Source organism: Macrotis lagotis, chromosome 7, assembly GCF_037893015.1.
Source record: "Macrotis lagotis isolate mMagLag1 chromosome 7, bilby.v1.9.chrom.fasta, whole genome shotgun sequence".
Classification (NCBI taxonomy): Eukaryota; Metazoa; Chordata; class Mammalia; order Peramelemorphia; family Peramelidae; genus Macrotis; species Macrotis lagotis.
In genome coordinates, this window is record NC_133664.1 from 108,601,342 (window position 1) to 108,624,139 (window position 22,798).

The 22,798-nt window shown below is 35.7% G+C and overlaps 1 protein-coding gene across 1 annotated transcript in view; it reads left to right on the top strand.

The window, feature by feature from the left end:
* Positions 1-22,179, top strand: part of KDM7A (lysine demethylase 7A) — a 115,644-nt gene extending 93,465 nt beyond the window's left edge. The window contains exons 15-20 of the mRNA XM_074193560.1: positions 3,657-3,754; positions 6,401-6,549; positions 6,643-6,851; positions 10,644-10,726; positions 13,690-13,963; positions 14,732-22,179. Coding sequence (XP_074049661.1) covers positions 3,657-3,754; positions 6,401-6,549; positions 6,643-6,851; positions 10,644-10,726; positions 13,690-13,963; positions 14,732-14,826 — 908 coding nt within the window. The 3' untranslated portion in view covers positions 14,827-22,179. The remainder of the gene's footprint in view (positions 1-3,656; positions 3,755-6,400; positions 6,550-6,642; positions 6,852-10,643; positions 10,727-13,689; positions 13,964-14,731) is intronic.
* Positions 22,180-22,798: the final 619 nt, after the last annotated feature.

Consider the following 22,798-nt stretch of genomic DNA (forward strand, 5'->3'; position numbering starts at 1 on the left):
GAGAGCCTGAGCCGCGCTGAGTGCCAGAGCGGAGAGCCTGAGCCGCGCTGAGTGCCAGAGCGGAGAGCCTGAGCCGCGCTGAGTGCCAGAGCGGAGAGCCTGAGCCGCGCTGAGTGCCAGAGCGGAGAGCCTGAGCCTCGCTGAGTGCCAGAGCGGAGAGCCTGAGCCTCGCTGAGTGCCAGAGCGGAGAGCCTGAGCCGCGCTGAGTGCCAGAGAGGAGAGCCTGAGCCGCGCTGAGTGCCAGAGAGGAGAGCCTGAGCCGCGCTGAGTGCCAGAGCGGAGAGCCTGAGCCGCGCTGAGTGCCAGAGCGGAGAGCCTGAGCCGCGCTGAGTGCCAGAGCGGAGAGCCTGAGCCTCGCTGAGTGCCAGAGCGGAGAGCCTGAGCCTCGCTGAGTGCCAGAGCGGAGAGCCTGAGCCTCGCTGAGTGCCAGAGCGGAGAGCCTGAGCCGCGCTGAGTGCCAGAGCGGAGAGCCTGAGCCGCGCTGAGTGCCAGAGCGGAGAGCCTGAGCCGCGCTGAGTGCCAGAGAGGAGAGTCTGAGCCGCGCTGAGTGCCATGGCTGCACTGAGGGCCTGGCCTTTGTACTTGCTCTGGCAGAGGTCTCCCTGCTGATCTTGGTAGTTGTACTTGGTACTCCCTGGGGTGCAGGTCAGGAAACTGCTTCTGGGAGCCAGTGCTGCCAGGCACTGGGGTTGTTCCCAGGAGGCTGAAGTTCCTTCACTCTGGAGAGGTTGCCCCTCCAACACCATAGAACACAGTTTTTCCACTATTTTCCGGGTCACTTTGGACTGCAGAATTGCGTCACTGGATCTTGCTGTGGTTTCTGTGTCTTGAAAATTTATTTAGAGTCATAATTTTAAGGTTTTTGAAATATTTTGGAGAGGCTCTTCTGCCACAGATGGCTCCGTCCCCTTTATTTAGTTTTAATATTAAACACTACAAAGATACATACTTTCTAACTTGTGGCAAACTGAAAAAGTGGCTTGGGAATTCTTTGAGGTAGAAAAAAATGACAGTAGAAAAATATTAGAATTTTAGAGCTTAGAATTTTGGAGAATTTAAAGCATTAGAAATCATGGAATCTATTCCCTTCATTTTATGGATGAGAAAACTAAGGTTTATCAATCTTGTTGATTCTCAATAATTTATTTCATTGTTACTTTGTGGACGAATATTAACTGTGAGAATAATAATAGTAATAATAGTAGTAGCACGTATATGGGTTTTTTTGTTTTGTTTTGTTTTTAGGTTTTTGCAAGGCAATGGGGTTAAAGTGGCTTGCCGAAGGCCACACAGCTAGGTAATTATAACACTCCTCAGAGATTAAGTACTGTTATTATTCCCTCTTTATACACGAGGAAATGATAGAAACAGTTTCAGTGACTTGCCCAATGTCAAACAGTAAGTGTCAGAGGTCAGATTTGAACTCAAATCTTCCTCACTCTCCGTCCAGCAGTCTATCCACTGTGGAGTTCCAAAGTGGAGAAGAAGAGCACTCCAGGCAGAGAGGAAGACTTGTACAAAGGCATTGCAGATGGGAGATGGAATGTCATTTTCAGTGAACAACAAATAGATTAATATATATTGTTCTAAGCTATAGTTATAGCTTAGAGTACATGAAAGAGTTTGTATTTTAGCATAAAAGCAGTTACTGAAACTTCTTGAACAGGGAAATGACGTGGTTAAGACTTTGGTAGGTAGAGTGCATATTGGAAAGGAAAGAAATTTAATTTGGTGAAACCAATTACTGGAGAGAAGATGATTTAAGAAAATAGAAGTTGAAGAAGTACAATTGACAAGACTTAGAAAATGATTGGATATTGGAATGCATTATAAAGAAGTTAGGAAAATTGTGTAGATTAGGGGAAGTCTGTTTTGTACATGTTGAGTTTGAGATCTCTGTGGGATATTGAGGCAAAGATATCTGACAGATTGTTTAGGTGTCGAATTATAACCCAGGAAAGGAATATAGACCAACTAGCTAGATTTGGAAGTCATTTTATAGTTTAGGATAATTGAATTCATGGGAGTTGAACTCATCACCAAGAAAGAATGGAGTGAGTCTAGACAGAACAGCATAGCAGAGAGGATGTAAGGACTGAGAAGGATCTATCAGACAGGTAGGAAGAGGACTATGACACAGACAGGAAAGAGGAGGGAAAAAGAGGCTTGTTGATCAGTAATATCAGGTGGCTCAGATATCAAGAAGGACAAAGCCTGAGAAAAATCACTGAATTAACAGTAAGGAGACAGTAGAAACCCTTGGATAAAATAATTTCTGTTTAGTGGTAGGACAAAAGCCACATTGAAAAGTGAATCTAGAGATGTTAAAATGGAGTCAAGTTAATGCAGCCTAGAGAGCTGGAATCACTATCAGGATCACAAAGCTAATTAGAAACAGAATCTGGGATCTTGTAATTCTGGTCCAATGGTCTTTGTATTACACTACTTCCTTTGGATGAAGAGAAAGGCAATACATGTTCTCTGGTTCCCTGGCTTCACAGCTGGGTCACATATCCAGTCATCCTGAAGAGCTGCATTTCTTATTGATCTCATCAAACTACTACTTGCTCCAGGAACTTCTCTCCAAAAATCTGAACAGTACTCCCCCCCCCCCCCCTTTTATGTTTGTAATAGACACTTTTTAAAAACTGCTGATACGTATCAAACTAGCTGCCCATTTAGAAACATGGTCATGTGTTCCCAGTAATGGAAATCATTTAGTCCCATCCATTCTGAATTAGAATTTGTGGACTGGGCTGGGATTTTTATCTTTGATTAGCTAATGATGAATGATATGATTGATGAGAAATTAGATTCATATAATTCAAAATGAAAATCTAGAATTATTTAAAAAAACAAAACCTTTTTCCTTTTAAAATCAGGACTTTCTTAGAACATACTAATGTGTATTCTATGTACTAATAATTCAAAAGAATTTTTCCTTGAATATTTGACAAACCTTCCATTATTAGGAATAGGTTGAGAGGCTTGGTAGAGAAAAATACCAAAGAGTTTTGATATCTCTTTCCTGAATAAAACCACCAGTGAAAAGAAAGATAGCTATATCCATTAAAACAAAGTCCCTGCTACAAAGGATTCTTTTGTTTGTTTGTTTTAGTTTTTTTGCAAGGCATTGAGGTAAGTGGCTTGCCCAAGGGCACACAACTAGGTAATTATTAAGTGTCTGAGGTCGGATTTGAACTCAGGTACTCCTGACTCCAGGGCCGGTGCTCTATCCACTGTGCCACCTAGCCACCCCAAAGGATTCTTTATAGCATTGGCTAAAAACAAGAAGCATTTGGGTTTTGTTTAATTTCTACTACAAACTAACTCATTATTTAACTTAGCAAGACTTCAGTTTCTTCATCTGTAAAAATAAGAGAGGTTGATCTAAGTTTCTCTTCATTTTGTTAGCTTCATAATTTCTTCCGGGGCAACTAATTTGAAAATCTGCTTCTCTATTACATTGGGCTATATCATTATTCTAATAGTATAGGTCTTTTGTTAGGAGTATTTTCAAATTCAGGCATGCCAGATTGTTACATCCAGGATGCAACTTTATACATAAGAGATGTATTGAACATTGACATTTTCTTTGCAAATTAAAATAAGAAATGTTCCAATGACTCCGATTCTCCTTCCCTTTTTTCTTCCAGTGTTTTTTGAAAGTGTGAAATCAGAACTTAGAAATGGATCTTCACAGTATTCTGATGTTTCTGATTCAGAGGAATCTGGACCTGATTGCACTGTTCAGGTAAAATCTGAAATATTGGGGGAGGGAAACAAAATGACACCTTTAATCTTGGTTTGAGTATATAAATATCATGCTTTCCAAACTGTATATATCTTTGGCTTTTAGTATAGTAGCAATAATTATAGATGATAGTTTAATATTTTAGGCTACTGTTTTATTTAAAATTTCTTATTCAGGATTTCCTTGATTATAAAAAGAATATTGTCAGGCTTCCATTACATTACTTTTCTCATAGTAACTCATATAATTTGGGCAGGGCTGAAATTAAGTGACATAATCTCAGCACTGGAAGGGACTTCAGAAGTCATCTAACCTAGTCTAACAGAACTAAGCATCATTATTATAATATTCCTGACAAGGGTGGTCTTCTACAAGAGAAGAGAAGTGCTAATGTATTCTCTTCTGGGTCAGCCCATTCTGCTTTTGATCAGTTTGGATTGGAAGGGAGTTTTTCTTTATACTGAGACCAAAGATCTGTTCCTCTTCAACTTCTGGACTTTTTCCTGTTTCTCTTCTTTTGGTCCAAGCAGAATAAGTCTAATCCTTTTCTACTTTTCACCTGTTCTGTCTCTCCTGATTCTCCCCCCCCTTTTTTTTTCTCAGTCTAAATGTCCCCAATTTCTTCAACTGTCCTCATAGGGTATGGTTTTTAGTCCTTCCATCATCTTTGGTTATTCTCTGCTTTCCTTCCTTGCTTTTCAGTGTCCTACCTAAAATGCAATGTCTTGTATGGAATACAGCATTCCAAATGTGGTCCAACTAAGGTAGAGTATAATGAAACTCAGGTTTTGTGTTCTGGAGACTATACCATCATCCTATGATCACATTAGCTTTTTTGACTGCCATGTTGATCTTTCATTGCACTAATATCTCCAGATCTTTTTCACAAGAGCTGTAATTTAATATGTTCCTCTCTGTAACTTGTTCAGTTAGTTCATTTAATATAGTTAATAACCACCAAATTGTAGAGTGTTACATATAGCCCTACTAAATTTCAACGTCTTAGAATCAGCACAATGTTCTAGTCTATTAATATCCATCTGAATGATAATTCTATTATTGATTGTGTTAAGTTTCATGACTTTTGCAAATCTTAAAAGCATTCCAGCTATTTTTTAGTTCAGGTGATTGATAGAAATGTTAAACATCAGGGGCAGCTAGGTGGCGCAGTGGATAGAGCACCGGCCCTGGAGTCAGAAGGACCTGAGTTCAAATTCGACCTCAGACACTTAATAATTACTTAGTTGTGTGGCCTTGGACAAGCCACTTAACTCCCCCCACCACCACCACTTGCCTTGCCAAAAAAAGAAAAAGAAATGTTATATATCACACAACAATGACAAGTTGCTGAGTCTCTCTACTAGTAACATTTGTAGGTGATGTGTTGCTAATATAATCTTTAGATCTAATCATCAGTTTAATTGTACATCTTATCCTGAAGGAAATTGGGTTGTTCTGGTTTGACCATTTCTTGATGAAATCTTCCTTTTCTCTTTTAATGATACCTTCAGGATTCAAGCAAACTAGACAGCCAAGTATATAGTACCCTTTTTCATTTTTTTAAAAATCCAGGTAGCATTTATTCTTATGTTTTTCACTTTCTTAAAGATCACCAGTTGTTATTTGACAATCATATATTCCTATTCTTTTCATTCCTGGATATAGTTCATCTGGGTTTAGTGAATTAAACTCCTCTTACCTGTCCTCATTTATCTTGAATTTCTATTACCTGTTTTATTTGAGAATAATTTAAGAACCTTTGATGATTCTCAAGTTGAAGAGTGATGTGATCACATCACATGTTTTAGTAGTATGAATTTGGCAGCTATGTGGAGCAGTAGTGTCACTCAAATAGAAGCAGGTCACAATTTAACATTATCTTTGTTTTATTATATTTTCATTTATTTTAGTAAATATTTTCCAGTTATGTTTTACTCTAGTTCTTATGAACGCTGCAGGCTAAGTTTGACACCTAGTGTGTAGAGGGTGGATTGGAGTTCAAAGAAAACTTTTGTGCAGGTCAGGTAAGAGTTGAGTGTACTAAAGTAGAGTTTGTGTGAGTTGAGGAAAGAGACTAGAAATGAGATATTGTAGAAGTTGAACTAACAAGACTTAAATAGTACGATGAGAGAGGTGATAGAGGAAAGAGACAGTTACTACTGTGAAGGTTGTGATTGGAAGGTGATGTCTAAGGCCATGGTGATCTTCTTTCTTATTTCTGGTGATCTTGGATTCATAAAAGGTACTTTTTATTACATCTGGCTTGGCAGTTTAGATGTAGACAGTTTTCCCCCATAATCTTTGTTTTCAAGTTAAGTCCTTCTTGTTCATCTCCGTAAAATTAGTAGACGTATGTTTTTTGGCCTTTATTAGGCACACTCCATTCCTACTCAAAAGCCCATCTTTTCTATATTGTTAGCTGTGGTCCATAAATCTAAACCCTGTTTTCAGATATTGCATTCTTAGGAACTTTTCAAATCTACCTTCTAGTTCTGAATTATCAGTCTTTTTTCACAACAGTAATAAAAATATGACCTATATACATAACATTTTCAGTTGCTTGCCCAGCATCTTAAAATTCTCAGCTATTATTTCATAAAATTTAATGTATTTTATTTAGATTCATTAACTTGTTTATTATTGTAGAAAAATGATTTTACCAGGGAAGAGTCAGAAAGCTCAGGTGATGAAAAGAAAGAAAAAATATATTCAAATTTTAAGGAGGAATCTGAAGTGACGGTGAACCTGTATCAGACTAACAAGAAACCATCTAAAAGTGAAATTCCAAGTAAAAGGTAGGCTTTCTAGAATGGATTGGGTTTTATTATATTGAAGTGTAGTGAAATTTCAAAGAAGAAATAAAGATTTTATTTTGTGTTCTTTTTTAGGGAATGTCCTACCTCGACCAGCACAGAGGAAGAAGCTATTCAGGGCATGCTGTCTATGGCAGGATTGCACTATAATACCTGCTTAACAAGACAGGTAGAAAGCACAGGCTACACAGCTGAAAGAAGCTCTCTTCAGGAACATAACAACTGCCATAGGAGTAACCATGAAATTAGACAGTTGTATCAGTCTCATAAGCCAGTGGAATATGGTAAGCAATGTTGGTAAGGATCTTTGAGCCAACATACTACTGAAATTCATTGAGCAGTAGTCCCAGTTTTGATTGGAAGTCTTGAGTCCTACCTTATCCAGGTATATTGGTAAAAACTCTAAATATCAGTCAGCCTTGTAAACCTTTGAATACCCTTTCAATTCCAACTTTTTTCTATGTCAAGTGCTAAGTAGAGGCCAAATCAGGAGACATAGAAAATGATGTGATACTAACTATATTCTTATATTTTACGTTTCCAGCAAAATAATTCATTTGTTTCCTGTAATTTCAAAGGATGAGGTTACTAAAGCTGACCATTCTACTTGTCAAAGTAAACCATTATACTCCCTAGAGAATATCCTCTTCTTTCTTTCAGAGGACCTTGTCCTATCATCCATTCCATTTCTTTATCTCAAATTTTTAGTCTAGCTTTGTTCCTTCTGATTTTTTTTTAAACCAATCAACCTTCCCTAGACTTGAATGCCTCTTAAGCTAGGATGCTAATTCTCCTACTATGTCAGACTTGTAGAAGTACTCTGAACTCACTGCCTCTACTTCATTACTAACACACGCCATAACCCGTGGCAACCCGCAGGTCATACTATCCTATTAAACTTTCTTGGGTCAACATTCATCTTCTAAAATACCATATTTTGACCTTTGCCTTTTTCTTATCCTTCTTGACTTTCCTTTTGATATTGTTTGATACTGTTGACGCTACCATCTTTTCCCCCTTGAATTTTTTGTTACTGCTCTGACTACTTTCTCTTAGTTCTTTCTCACTTTCTCTTGGTTCTCTTCCTATGTGACTGACTTTTCAGCCTAGCTAAATCATCTTCCATGTTCTCCTTCATGCTTACCTCAAGGTGCCCTGCAAATCTTAATCTTTTTGTTCTTTTTTCTTTTGGTTGGTTTTTGAGTAACTGGGGTTAAGTGACTTGCCCAAGGTCACACAGATAAGTATTAAGTGTCTGAGGTCAGATTTGAACTTGGGTCCTCCTAACTCTCTAGTTAGTGCTCTATCCACCATGCCACTCAGCTGCTCCAAATTTTAGTCTATAGCTTTCTTTTACCCCCCTCTTGATAATTTTAGCCAATCCTGTGATTTCAAGGATCACTTCTGTGCAGATGATTTCCAAATCTATACAGTCCCAACTTCTCCTAAGTTCATATTGTCACCAGGATGTCTTTGACAACTAGTGAATACTGCTTTTTCTGATTTTATTTTTTTCTACCCACTCTGTAACTGAACCTTTCTGTAAATTATGTCCCCTATTAAAATGTGCTTTTGAGAACAAGGGTGACTATCTTGCTTTTTCTGTTTGAATCCCTAGAACATAGCTTTGAACATAGTAACTGCTTACTGGATACACATTTCACTCATTCTTAGCCCCACTTTCCCAGTCACTCAGGCTTAATTTTGACTATTTCTCTTTCTAAACTCTTTTGCCCCATCCCCAGTCATAGTTTAAAAAGTCGTTGATAACTCTTGTTTTGATACCATATGTAGACATATGAGCTTCTAAGAAATGAGTTGATTATATGATTAATATGGCTGTATATTTAGCATAATTACACATGTAGAGCCTATATTAGATTGCTTTCTATTGGGAAATGGGGGAAGAGAAGAAGAAAAATATAAAACTCAAAATCTTATAAAAAAATTTGATTGGTGAAAGCTATTCTTGCATGTTGTTGGCAAAACAAATAAAAATGTGTATTTCAAAAACAAAACAAAAATGTATATGAGAGACCACTTATTGAATATGTTGTAGAGGAGATAATTGGTTGTGTACACTTGGAGTTGGGCCAAATGATCTCTGATTCTGTGAGTCCATGACATTTTCTGCCCAAATAGGGTTTGCATGGCAGAGGAGCTGAAGAGTAAATCTTCAGACCACTCTATAATGATGCACTGTCAAAAACTAAAGTTTGATAGGTAGGCAAAATTTTCCATTTCCTTAGTCAATAAACATTGTTTATCTTAAAAAAGAAATGAGTTGATTAAGGGGCATAGTAAGCCAAAGCATCTATAGCAGTTATCTCTATGCCTGTTATTCTCAGATCTATACACCTAACTCCTAGTCTTTCTCCTGTGTAACTATCAAAAATTAACTGCTGCCTCAAACAGGATATTCTTCAGTCAAGCAATTTATCCAAAACAGAATCCCTGCCCCCCCAACCCTTGATTCTTTTGAACTTTCCTATTAGTATGGAGGACATCACCATCTTCTCAGTCACCCAATTTTAATATTCATTTTTCTCCCCAAATCCTCTTCCTGCTCGGTGAGCTTCAGTACCTCTCCGTTAGCTCCAGAATCAAATATAAATTCCTCTGTTTAGCATTTAAAGTTCTTTGCAACCTAACCCCTTCCTTCCTTTCCAGTCTTCATTCTTTCTACAATCTGTAACATGGTGACCCAGGCCTCCTTGGGGCTCTCAGACTTCACTGGGCTCCCTCTGCCTTTCTTTGCCTTTTCCCTAGCTGTCCTTCCTGCTTGGGATGGGTGCCCTCCCCTTCCTCTCCTGCTTTATCTGCTTTCCTCCTCCCAGCCTTGGCTCCTTTTGCCACCTTTTGCAGGAGGATCCTGATTCCCCGACTGTGCCTTTTTTTCTCAGACTACTTCTCTCTTCTCAAGAGAGATGATCACATAGCTTGTGTTTACTGAATTATTTGCACATTCTCTTCCCCTATTAGGATGTCTTCTATTTGAGGACAGGGATTGTTTTTATATTCCTAGTACTTACTGCAGAAATATCCCTTCATTCTTCAGTTTCTTCTTGATTACTAATTTTCTAATATACTTTTGAGGTTAAAGCAGTTATTTTGAGGAGAAGAAGATATGGGAAGAATAAGCCCAATAACAGCATAACTACATGTTTTGATAACTGCATTATTTTATCTCAGGGGTATCAGCAATCATTGTATTTGTGTGTGTGTGTGTGTGTGTGTGTGTGTGTGTGTGGCCCCCAAAGTTATTGGTTATTGTGAACATCTAAGCTTTTAGATATTTTCCCCAAGAAATCCTTCTCAAAATTGGTGAGTCTCAGAAGGGAGTAAGTTAGATTGTTAATCTAGCTCTTAAAATGCCAATTCTCTGAACTTGATAGTTCTCTTCATTTCCTTGGTATTAGTTGTTTTTTTTTAAGTTTTTGAAAGTCATTTCACCTTGTGAAAAATGTCAGTAATAATAATAACACAATCCAGGTTTTATAATGTGCATAGCTTGCTCAGCATAGTCAATTTACTACTTTTTATGTCTTTTTTTTTTTGAGAGGGTATATAAAAATCTCAAAAATACCCCCTTCCTTGTTCTTGATAAAGTGCTTTGTGTTGCTACCTGAAAATAAATTAGGAAAAAACAAAGCCATCATTAGTCTTTCCAAATATTATATTTGTTCCTATGCTTCTTTTAGGGTAGATATTTATTTCCCAAATTGCAAGAACTGTTTTTTTTTAATACCAGTACTTTGCATATTCATATGAAGGAATTTGTCAGGAATTAGCTCAACACTCTTATATAAAAATTAATAGCGTAAATGTCCTTCTTCTCTTATACTGTCTGAAGTTGTATTTATGCAGTTGTAATTCAGCTTAAGAATTGACAAAATAATTAAAATGTTGTTTAGAGAACTTAATGAAAGGACATTCATTGTTTTCTGCTTAAAATATAAATGAAGGGCTGATTTATTAATATATGCTAAGTACTACATTGTTTTTCTATTTTAAGAATTTTATGAAATCATACAAGTTATTCTATCTTATGGTTTAATTAAAGCTTCTTCCTTTAGGTCAGCATATTAAGACAGAGGAACAAGAATTGGGGACTTCATCCTGGGTCAGACAACTTACAGCTTCCAAGTTTAACCCTCAGGTATATCCAAATTTTGAAACTTTTTCAGTTAATCAATTGACAAGTATTTTTAAGTAACTTACTATGTGCCAGGCACTTTTAAATAAATTACAAAATTATCATTTGCTTAGCTTTTTTACTTTTGTATCAAAGGTAATTAATAACTATGAAATTTGGGAAATAAAAATATTGCAACATAGGCATTCTTGAACAGTTATATATTTTTATCAATTTATACCCACATTTATTTAATTTTTAATAGGCAGATCCTTACTTAAGAACTGATGATCATAATCATTATCCTTTATTACCAGTAAAAAAAACTATGAACCTTAAGTTCTAGGAAATATATTTTTGATCTGATTGGAATAATTTAAATATGAGGAAATTTTGCTAATTTCCAAACTTAATAACTTGTCCCTATAGTTATGTTCCTACATGATCAGAAACCTTAAAAATAAAAGAAGGCAACAGCTGTAATTAGGGGTTTACTCCTACCTTACTTGGTTTATCTGCATTTATTCACTTTCTTTTCCTGAAGAAGTAGAGTAAGGGTTATGGGGAATGGAGACGAGGTTGATAGTAATGACAGCTGAAGTATAGTATTTTAGTAAAGTCAAATTGTTAAAAGAATCTCTTTAAAATGAGGTAAGGGAAATATAGTTTACTAAGATTAGTTGTAATGTAGGAATCATTTGTAGTTTAATTAGCCTTGCTTTCACATCAGCAAAAGAGTCGCAAAAATTCTTTTAGAAAGAGGCAGGATTATTATACTACAGACAATTCCTATGTGATGCCTTTCAGTTATAAATTGCATCTCTTTTTTTTTGTTTGTTTTTGCAAGGCAATGGGGTTAAGTGACTTGTCTAAGGTCACACAGCTAGGTAATTATTAAATGTCTGAGGCCAGATTTAAACTGAGGTTCTCCAGGATCTGTGCTCTATCCACTGCATCACCTAGCTGCTCCTATAAATTTCATCTCAAGTGAAACTTAGCTTAATTTTTCAGTAACAAAAAGTTATTTTTATCTTTTCTCCTAATTCCCATTGAAAAAAAAGAATAACAAAACTCTTGTAACAAATGTCTAGTTGGGGTGGCTAGGTGGCACAGTGGATAAAGCACCAGCCCTGGAGTCAAGTGTACCTGGGTTCAAATACAGTCTCAGACACTTAATAATTACCTAGCCGTGTGACCTTGGGCAAGCCACTTAACCCCATTTGCCTTGCAAAAACCTTAAAAAAAAACAAATGTCTAGTCAAAAGAGATTTCTCTGTTAGCCATGTATGAAAGTAATATCTCATTCTGTATCTTCTGTTTCCTTTTTTTTAAAATTTTTTTTTCAAGGCAATGGTGCTCCATCCACTGTTTCCTCTCTTTCATTTCCCTCCTCAACCCCTAATCATGTGACTGTTGATAGTTTAGATTTCCTTCTTTGGGTATCTCCTATCTATGAATCTTTTTTTTTGCAAGGCGTTGGGGTTAAGTGACTTGCCCAAGGCCACACAGCTAGGTCATTATTAAGTGTCTGAGGCTATCTCTTATTCAGTTCTAAACTTTTCCCCTATCTAAAAGATCCAAAAGATAATTTCTTACTTGTTCTTCATGTAAATAGTATTTCCCACAATGAGATAACAGCTATGGACTACCTATTTCAGAAATCCCATACTTAAAAAGGTATTTATATTTAGCAAGTATGTGATATTATATTTAAAAAAGCAATGATATAATTTGTGCCAACTCCTTTATTGAAGAAAAAATACTTTTTATGTCATCAGATAAAGTGATTATTTTTTTTTTTGCCTAATTGATGGTCTTTGTTAGAGGGGAGTTTTTATTTAACTAATGTTGAGGAAATAGATTCAGGAGTGACTTATAAAAAAGAAATTTAAGAAGTTTAAGATATGTTTCAAAGTCAGAAATCAAATTTCTTAACTATGTATATTCACACACTTGGATTATGATTTCAGAGTGCTTTGTTACCATAGGTTAATCAATCAACATAATGCAAAAGCTGAAGAAATTAATTATTGGAGTGTTAATATAGTAAAGAAGTTTATAGTAATCTGCTTATTATACCCTGTTCTTATCCTGATGGTTGCACTTTGGTTGTCATTAATGAGATTATAGAGGGCAGGACCATATTGAGCATTTGAGCATTGTTCCCCTTAATGAAATAGGTTTCCTTATCTCTAATATCTGTTTCCTAAATTTATGTAGTCATTGAAGGTTTAACAACTTTGTCTTAATTTATAGGAATATTTGGAACAGTGTTGCCTTAAGATTCGTTGATTTTGAGGTTCTTTTGTTGTAGTTGTTATTTATTTTCAGTTCCAAATTCTTTCCTTCCCTCCACTCTCTCATTGAGAAGTCAAGAAACATAATATATACATACAAAGTCACGCAAAAGATACTTTCTCATTAGCCATATTGCTGAAAGAAAAGGCAAGAGTCCACCAGTCTCTTCATCCTGGGTCTTTTGGAATTGTCTTAGATCATTATCTTTTTTTTTTTAAGGTTTTTATGAGGCAGTGGGGATAAGTGGCTTGCCTAAGGCCACACGGCTAGGTAATTATTAAGTGTCCAAGGCCAAATTTGAACTCAGGTACTCCTGACTCCAGGGTTGGTGCTCTATCCACTGTGTCATCTAGCCGCCCCCTAGATCATTATCTTGATCAGAGCTGCTAAGCTTTTCACAATTAATCATTGTTACACTATTGCTATTACTGTGTACAGTGTTCTCCTGGTTCTAGCATATGGGATTCTTAACCTGAACTTGAACCTGAGGTTCATGAACTTAAAATACAGGAGAGATCTTAGGTCTCAGCAGACTGCCTAAGAGTTCCATGGTACATAAAAAAGAGAATCTGTGAGCTAGCTGCATTTTTTAAGAAACTGCTCAAGCTAGAGGTGGCACAGAGGTGTGAACCAGCCCAAGTACCAGATTGCAAGTGTAGATTCAGCTGTTTTACTTCCTTGGCTTGCAGGATCCAGGTAAAACCCAGAAACATCTCAAAAAGGAAGGTTCACCAGAATCTAGTCCGAAGATTCAAAGTAGGAGTTATGTGGACAGCAGTGGTTCAAGCCTCCAAAATGGGAAGTGTGCACAGAACCCAGGCTTCGAGCCAGGCACATGCCTGATGAGCAATGGCAGTTTTAGCCCAGAGAGTTCTGGGGGTGAAACTTCCTTTTCATTACCACTGCACCCAATCAAGCGACCTGCCTCCAACCCACCACCCATCAGCAACCAGGCCACAAAAGGTAAGAGGACGTTCAGCTCTGATTCTACCCTCCCTCCTTGACACAGAATCTCTTTTACCTTATAAGGGGATGTAGATAAATATTACAGAAAGTTCATGTAACCCTAAATGTAAAAAATAAGAAATGGATGATAGATGGACTGCACATACAGAGTGATATGCTTATGGATATGAGTATGTTTTTTAAAAATACATAAAATATTCAAATTGGGGCTCCGTATCAAGTAGGTCATGGATACTAGGCAATGAGAGATGAGCCCGCCCATGATCATGGTGCTTTGTGTGCCCCATAGGGAGACTAAGCATTTCTCTAGCAGTTAGTATGTACCAGATTCTGAGCCAAGCATTTTTCAAACACAACTTTATTATTATTATCAATATTTTACAATTGCGGGAATTGAAGCAAACAGAAATTAAGTGACTTGTGCCTGGTTCATGTGGATGTTTTAATTTCAGACAGTAAAACTTCCATTTAAAACATAGAGCATGGGGCGACTAGGGTGGTGTAGTGGATAAAGCACTGGCCTTGGAGTCAGGAGTACCTGGGTTCAAATCCAGTGTCAGACACTTAATAATTACCTAGCTGTGTGGCCTTGGGCAAGCCACTTAACCCCATTTGCCTTGCAAAAACCTAAAACAAACAAACAAACAAATAAATAAAACATAGAGCATGTTTGAAATGTTGCCTTTTAAAAAAATAAATTCCTATTGATGAATTCTGTCATCTTTAAAAATCTTAGTTAACCTGGCAGTTGATTTGTTGTTATAGGTAAACGTCCAAAGAAAGGAATGGCAACCGCCAAGCAGCGCCTTGGGAAGATCCTTAAGTTGAACAGAAATGGCCATGCCCGCTTCTTTGTGTGATGGGAACTGCTTCTGCTGCCACTCTCACCTTTGGAAACCAGTATTGAGGGCAATGGGGCCTGGAGCTTCTGCTGTTCCTCTGCTTGAAGCAGATTTGCATGTACAATATAAAACACTGCCTGAAGAACAAAATGAACTTGATGCTGCATTTTCACTGTGCCACACCCACTGAGCAATAACCATTGTGGACCTGGTGGGGGGAGGATGAAGGAGGGGAGAATTTTAAGAGAGATCAGGAACTAGGCCTGGTCTCTTGTCAGGGCTGGAGTATCATTTTGTCATTGGTAGTGTCTTGACTTATTTTCCGTAGTAGGTTAAAGAAAGTTATCGATAATTTATTTAACAGATTTTTAAAAAAGTTAACAGCTTTTAAATTCTTTCTTTTTTAAGCTATTTATTTGGAAGACTCGTGGGGAAGTATCTCACTAATTTAGATTTAAGAATGTGAAGGTTTTTAAATTATTTTTGATAGAGTGAGTTACATGTGGTAAAGAGCCATAGTAACAGTAATTTGTCTGAACTCTTAAAATTTGAAATTCAGGTTAAAGTCTTAAACAGGGATTTGATGCATTAATTATTTTAAATTAAGATGTATATGAAATTCATTTTATTTTATATATTTTGTGTTTCTTTTTTTTTTAAATAAGCTATTAGCTTGACTTTTTCTAATTTACAAGTTGCTTATTGTCATCCAGGTTAGTTATCTTATTCCATTTTCTTTCTGTGCTGTTAATCACTTTGTGACAACCCAACAAAAATCTTTGTTTTACAGGGAAACAACTTCAATACCCAAGTACTCCAAAAAAAAGAAAAAAGAAAAGAAAAGAAAAAGAAAAACCTTGCCAAAAAAAACCTTTTTTTTTCCTCACTTTGACAATTGTGATTTTCTACTTAGGTAGAAAAAAATAAATGTCCTAAATTTTCATTTGTGCATTTGATGTTAGGTCCCAAAGAAAACTTCTTTTTAATATGTTTTCCCTCCTTGTTCAGAAAAGAACCATATGATTGGTATAATTTAGTCACATTAGTATTTGTTTAAATACATTTATAACTACAATGGATTCCTTTTGTAGTTTTATTTTGGGGGAGGGAGATGTGAAATAAAGAAGAAGAGGACATCAGGAATATAACCTGCCTTACAGGCTGTTCTAACAAGTTTCTTAAAATATATCCTAACTGTTGGGGGGGGGTATGATTTGACCTGCATTGTATATAAAAGTATATTATTGAAAGACCTATCATAATAGGCTTGTACTATATTAACTTGTAGAGGAACAAGGGTATTGAAGAAGTAGGGTTGATTGTTTAATCTTGTAACCTTTTAAGATTTAGTTTGGGTTTGAGTTTGAGATGAAGTTGGTGCTTCCTGCAGTTTACTCCTTCTTGACATAGCCAATACATAAATAAGATGAAACTTATTTTTAAGTAACATCTGTTTGCTTTATACACAGTTCTTACTGAATGCCAATTTTCATTTGCTTTGTTTTAATAGCTTATATTTTTCAATTGATATTTTTAGTAAAAATTTAAATACTGAATTTTTGGGGTTGGAGTGGAAAAGAACCTGTTTTTGATTCTTGACAAAAAAGGGCATTTTATATGTTCCAACCAGGAATTTCAGGTCTAGGGAAAAATACTGGGTAGGCTTTATTTTTATGATGAAGAATTATGACCATATCATTGTTTTTGTCTTTCATTCATTCAGCAAACAGACTCGACTTTTCTTTTTTGTGCTGTAATTTCTATTGATGAACTAAAACAAGCAGATCTATGTCTCCTTTCAGATTTACGTTTATGTTTTCAGAAGAAGATAAGTTCTTTTATCCCATCTTCCTTCCAAAGTTTAAAGGAGTAAATTGAAAACAGGTAATGAATTTGCCTTCTTTGGTTATTCCAAGCCCAGAATGACTTGGTTCAAGACTGATTCATTTCTGGTTGTCAGGGAAGAAGAATCTATCAAACATAGGATGTCTATAAAGAGCTCATTTTAAGCTGCGTCCACACTATGCCAAAACAGCTAGTTGAGAACTGAATTATTCATTAAGCCAACTAGTTGATTATTTTTTTTTCTACATGATGCCAAAAAACTGGTTTGACTTATTTTTTTTTTCTCCCACTAAAGTAGTATTTTGGTTTTGGGTAGACAGTGTTTTAGTGTCAGGGATTTTATTGCCTATCAAGAAATAACTTTAAAACTGAGTTTTAAAAAAACCGAGATGTGTACTGATCTAATTTTATCTACAGTTATAGGTATTTGTAGCTACCTAACTTTATTTTCTTTATCCAGATAGCCTAAAATCAAACAGAATTATTTTATAGATTAACATATATATACTATATTCAACCTTTATATGCTTTGATTATGAGTAAATAAACTATGAATAGCCAGCATGTAAATTCTGAAGATGAACTTCGCTTAATAGAATCAAATCATCGTTCCCAAAGTAATTTCATTAACTAGATAATTTAGTTTAAAAGATGCCTCTAATAACTGCTGCAGCTAAAATGGGAATTGTATGTTTCTGAATGAGGGGAACCATAGCTACAATTCTTTTGACTTCCTTTTTCAAGTCCCTTAGGGACCCTGAGTCTTGCCAAGGTTTCTTGGTCTTTCATGCTTAGATCTGAAGGAGATATTGTATTTCTATCTAGTGCTTGAAGTTTGCCCTTCTAAGAAGTGAGGAGTTCTAGTTCAAAATTAGCCCTTGTTCAAATACCTCTAAGAGATAACAGGTAATTTACATTTTATGAGTCCATTCTCTAATCTCCCCTTCAATTTGACAGAACCATTGGAACATCTTCAACAGTCTCTCTTGCACAAGTGAATTAAAAACTTCCATCCTTGGTGAGAGAAACATTTTAGTGTTTCTCAAAGCATTGCTTTTGCAAATAGTTTATAGAGAGTACAACAGATACCGCAAACTTACAATTTTGTGGTAATTAACTAGTCTTGGGCTAAAGACTCAAAGCTTCCCAAATTTGAAATCACAATTTTAGATATCCAGTATTTATGTAATAATAGACAGTGGTCCAAGTTTTCACGTAGGTGGTTTTTTTCTTCTGTTAGGATTATGTCAAGTAATGCTATACCATGAAGTAATAATACCTAAACAACAGGTAAAATCTACAAATTATAACTTTACTGATGGCCTAGTTTTTTGGAAATACTTTTGAAAACATTTCTTTGATTAATATCATTTAGAGTATTATATACAGAGAAGGAATTTCTAATCCATAGCTGCCTATTTTTATACATAAAGGTAAAATCATTCATATTTATCACTAGTTAAATATTTAGTTTGATTCTAAATCTGAGACAGTTAAAAACAGCTATAATAACCAATTCCCTAACAAATGTACTCTTAGTTTACACCAAGTGAGAAAGTATTTGTCAAGACACTGACTGGGTATTGCATGTATGCACTCTGAGAGGGGAGGAAGGAATACAAAAGACAAGAGAAACTGCAATCTGTCTTGGAGTATATCTCTTTTTTGAGCATTTTCACTTTGAGGCTTGCTGAAATGAAAGAATCCATGGGAAAAATAACAGCACAGTTTTGTTCATTTATTCTAAGACAGACTACTACAGAATGAAAAAAAAAACCCAGAAATACTTGAAATTTCAAAATTTGATCATTTTAATGTTTGTAATGCAAAACTGATTTTAAAAAATGCTATTTTTATGAATGGCTACCTTTTTACTATAGCATAAACACTTTTAAGAAGTGAAAATAATTCAGATTGTAACATTTATTTCTTGACAGAAAATTCATTACCCATTTCATTAGAAAGGATTTTGAAAAAATCTCTTAAGGGGGCTGAATAAAAAGAGATAATTACGGTTGTTGAAGTAAGTTGTTTCATGTGTCAGTGAAATAAGAAAGTGATAGCATTTGCCCTAAGAGAAATGAGATAATTTTAAAAATCTTCAGAGGTACTAGGATATTCCTATTCAGTTTGGAGGAGGGGAAAGTTGGAGTAGAAAGGAGAGAAGTTGGATTTTTGCTGATTGTAAAAATATATATATATATATATATATATATATATATATTTAAACAGGTGTATTGAAATAATTCCCTAAGAAGAAATGAACTATTATAACACATATCAGCCCTACTTAACAGGTGAAGTTTTTTTTAAACCATCTTGAATACTGTGACTTCAGTTAGGAAATTATTAAAAACAGAGAATGAGAATTTAAAAGGAACCACCAGCAAAGATAGTTTTGTCAGTTCCTAATAAAAAGTTAAAATCCATTTTAGTGAGGAAGAATACATTTTATTAGATACCTGGACACTTTTTAAAATAGCCTGCCTTCACAACCTTTCCTTTTTTTTCTCTCTCTTGTAGTCTTTTCGAGGATCCCTATATTTGTTGAGTGTATGTATACTTAACAAAAGTTGATAGGAAGAATTTTTTATTCCTTAAATGTTGACTAAAAGTAAAAGTATCTTCATGGACAAATGACTTTGGTTTCATTTTGAAAGAGATAGAGTTAATGAAAGTTTAAATATACAAATAAAGACCTGTGAAGTTCATATGTTCCAACAAACAATAAACCTGAAGGGAGAGAGAGAGAGAGAGAGAGAGAGAGAGAGAGAGAGAGAGAGAGAGAGAGAGAGAGAGAGAGAGATTGAGATTGACTCACTCTGGAATTTCACTGAATTCTAGATTTTAGACTTGGAACATGGTAGGATATTATTGGTAGAACTTCCCTGCCTTCAAACTGGCAAATAATATTTTTTCCCTTTTACAGATGAAGCAGCTGAGAACAGAGAATCCCTTCCACCCCCAACCATATACTAGTTAAATACATTTTAATAATGGAAATTAGAAGTTTCCTTCCTTCTTCAGTGTTCTTTCCAATAGACTGCTATATCAGCTGTTTGTTTTTATTATATTGATTTGAGTATTGCAAACTAGAAGGAGGAGTAGGAAAAGCGTTATTATTTCATGGTGTCATGATTGAGATTTTAACATAAGAAAGTAAACTGAGAAGGATCTCTGAGCCAAGATAACATTTATTACCCTGTCAATAAATGGGTCCATGGCTTGCCTCTATTAATGCCAAAGGCCCTAAGCAAAAGGATGGTTCCCTTTTTAGGGTTTGGGGAGTACAGAACAAGGAACAGAATAGGGTAGATGACATGGAATTAAGGGCAACAGAATTGATTATAGAGCTCTGAGTTGCAGGGAACAACATGATTGGAAATTTGATAATAGGGACTAAGCAATGATCCCCCTTTTCTCAAGAGACTAAGTAAGAAAGTGCTCTTTGTTCAAGTCAAGGTGTGAGATAGTAGCCCAGACATTTGGACAGCAAACCAGACATGCTTGAAGGATAGCTTGGTATAGTAAAGATATTAGACTCAAATTCCCTTTCTGTTCACACTCATTCTCCAAGGTCAGTTAAATTCCTTGAAGCAAGAAAGCTAGATTTTTAAACTTAACCTATTATAGGCCGACTGAACTTTGACCAAAGTTCTGAGACAAAGAACCATGATAGGACAAAAGCAGAGGGCAAAATCAATTACTTGTTAGTAGGATCAATAAGAAAATGATACAGGAGCATTTTCAATTTTCTCAATGATTATAGTTAGGTAACTGACCCTAACTGGAATGGAGAAATGATTACTTTTTTCTTAAAGTTTCTTTTTTTTTTATTTTAGGAGGGCTTTGCCATTAATAATCAAACATTTGATGTACATGCGTAAAAACAAAAATCTTTTAAATGGCTTAAAACAATTACAACCCTAACAACAATAATAACCTTATCGCTAAAGCAATTTGCCTATTGTGGTTAACTGTGGTTTTACTTGTATATTCTTCCCCATCTTCTTTCTAAAATCTTGTTCCTTTCCTAAGTTGCCTAAGAATTTGTGTCTTAATAAGGAAAAGGTGAAAATGAGGGTAAAACCTCTTAGAAACCAGTAGCACTGAATCTTCCAGTTTTTTCTTCTGCACTACTTTCCTAATAAACCCTGGCTACTAGGTAGCCTTTGATGACCTCCAAGTAGTTTACCTATGCAACTTTTCATATCCCATTCATTCATCCCTTTTTTCTCTGCTAACTTCTAGAAGTTTCCAGGGAAGGGAAATTTTCTCTGTAAATTTTACCTTCTCCTGGTTTTATTTCGGCCACTTTTCTTCATAAGTTTCAGCTTTCCTCAAGGTATATTTAACTAAAACACAGTGAGTTATGGTAATGGTTTTGTAGGAATAAAATCATCCAGAGATGTTTTTCATCTTTGGCAGATTTTATGGGGGAACCCCCAGTAGTAAATCTAATAGCTACTAAGGAGTTATCTCCCTTGCCTGAAATCTTTTTTTCTCCTCTAATAATACTAATTTTGAAGATCAACCTTTCTTTATTTATTTAAGATACCTATACATTACTTCCACATTATATAATCAGGGGTCTGAGTGTAACTCATTACATAAACCCTAGAGCTGTTTTATCTTTCAGAAGAAACTTAAACCAAACTAAGGGCCTTACAGTTTAAGGTGAGGCCGGATTAAAAGCTGCAATCTCATTTTCCCCAAAAAAGAAGTTCTGAGAGAAGTGCATCACAAATCATGCAGCGGTTTGGTGGGATGTCACAGCACGCTTCAGGAAATGCATCTGCATCTTTGCAGTTGTATTTCCTTTGGAAAAGACTTTTCTACTTTTAATATGAATTAAGCCATAATAATTTCATGCTGTGGAACAAGAGTGGAGAGCTTCACTTTAAGAGATTATATAATACAAATTTTCACATTACTGTGAAATGACTTGACTTTGCCAGTGCTTCAGCAGGTTTTGTGGTGATATTTTGAAGGGGGGGGGTATGATGTTTTGTTTTTTAATCTGTGAAATTTTAAAAGGGGACAGTTGTTGGCTATGGTATTTACTAGTTTTGTAGTAATGTTTTGCTAACCTGACTGCCTTTTCTTCCCCCGATGATTTTTATGGTCCAAGTTGATTCTTGCTATTCTTTCTTACTTTGGGTGTCTCCGGGGGTAGTATATTGTCTGTATAAGTTGTCAGTGTGTGTGCACAGGGTGTGTCCTTTTGTTACAGAAACACACTGGTTGCAATTGGGTGTTTGGCTGGGAAATGGGATGCTGAAGTGTGAAGAACGTTTTTTTCAATTCATAACAGTATTTCCCATCTTTTGCCTGCAGGCAGGGAAAGTGTATGTACAGTATTTATTTTGTTTCTATTTTACTTTAAATTTGTAAGTTTTGAAGTAGCTTACGTTGGTCATAGGGAAGGACAAGTGACTTGTTTAAATTTGTATTTGGTATTCATACTTTCCAATTTCTGTACTTTTAAGATATTGAGATTAAAATTGATATTACTTTTTGTTTTGATTTTAGCACGCCAGTGTAACTTTTTTTGTTGTTCATTTTGTTTGAAAGTATAAATGCTGAAAGTTGTGTAAACTGTGTCTTTGGAAGAAAAAATTCTGAATTCTATTTCCAATTCTGACTGTGCCCCTTTACTGTCTCCTGACTCATGAGAATGCTTGGGGTTGTGGGAAGGGACCATAAATATGTTTTATCTTACTATTTCTGAGGATTGAAAATTAAGATTTTTTTTTAATTACCAGATGATTTCTGAAATGTTAACAAAAACCTTAATTGGGCTAAGTCTGGTGACTAAGTTTTAGTTAATTGAGTAGCCCTTAGGCAGAGGTATGTTTCATATATAGATCTCTATAGACATAGTATCTAACAGATTCTTAAAATTTAAATGAAGATTGAATTAGACCTAACTGTTAACTGATAACTTAGAAAAGCCATGAGTATTATATGAATATGAAGTTTGGCAGCTAGTTAAATATCTAGAAAATTAGGACAAATTGAAATAGACAGCCTATGGGGCCAGCCACTTCAACAGCTTCTTCTCTCCTAATCACATCTGCTACTTTGCTATTTTCTCTGTATTTTCCATTTCTCCTCTTTCCTCCTTTTAAAATGTCTGCCTTCT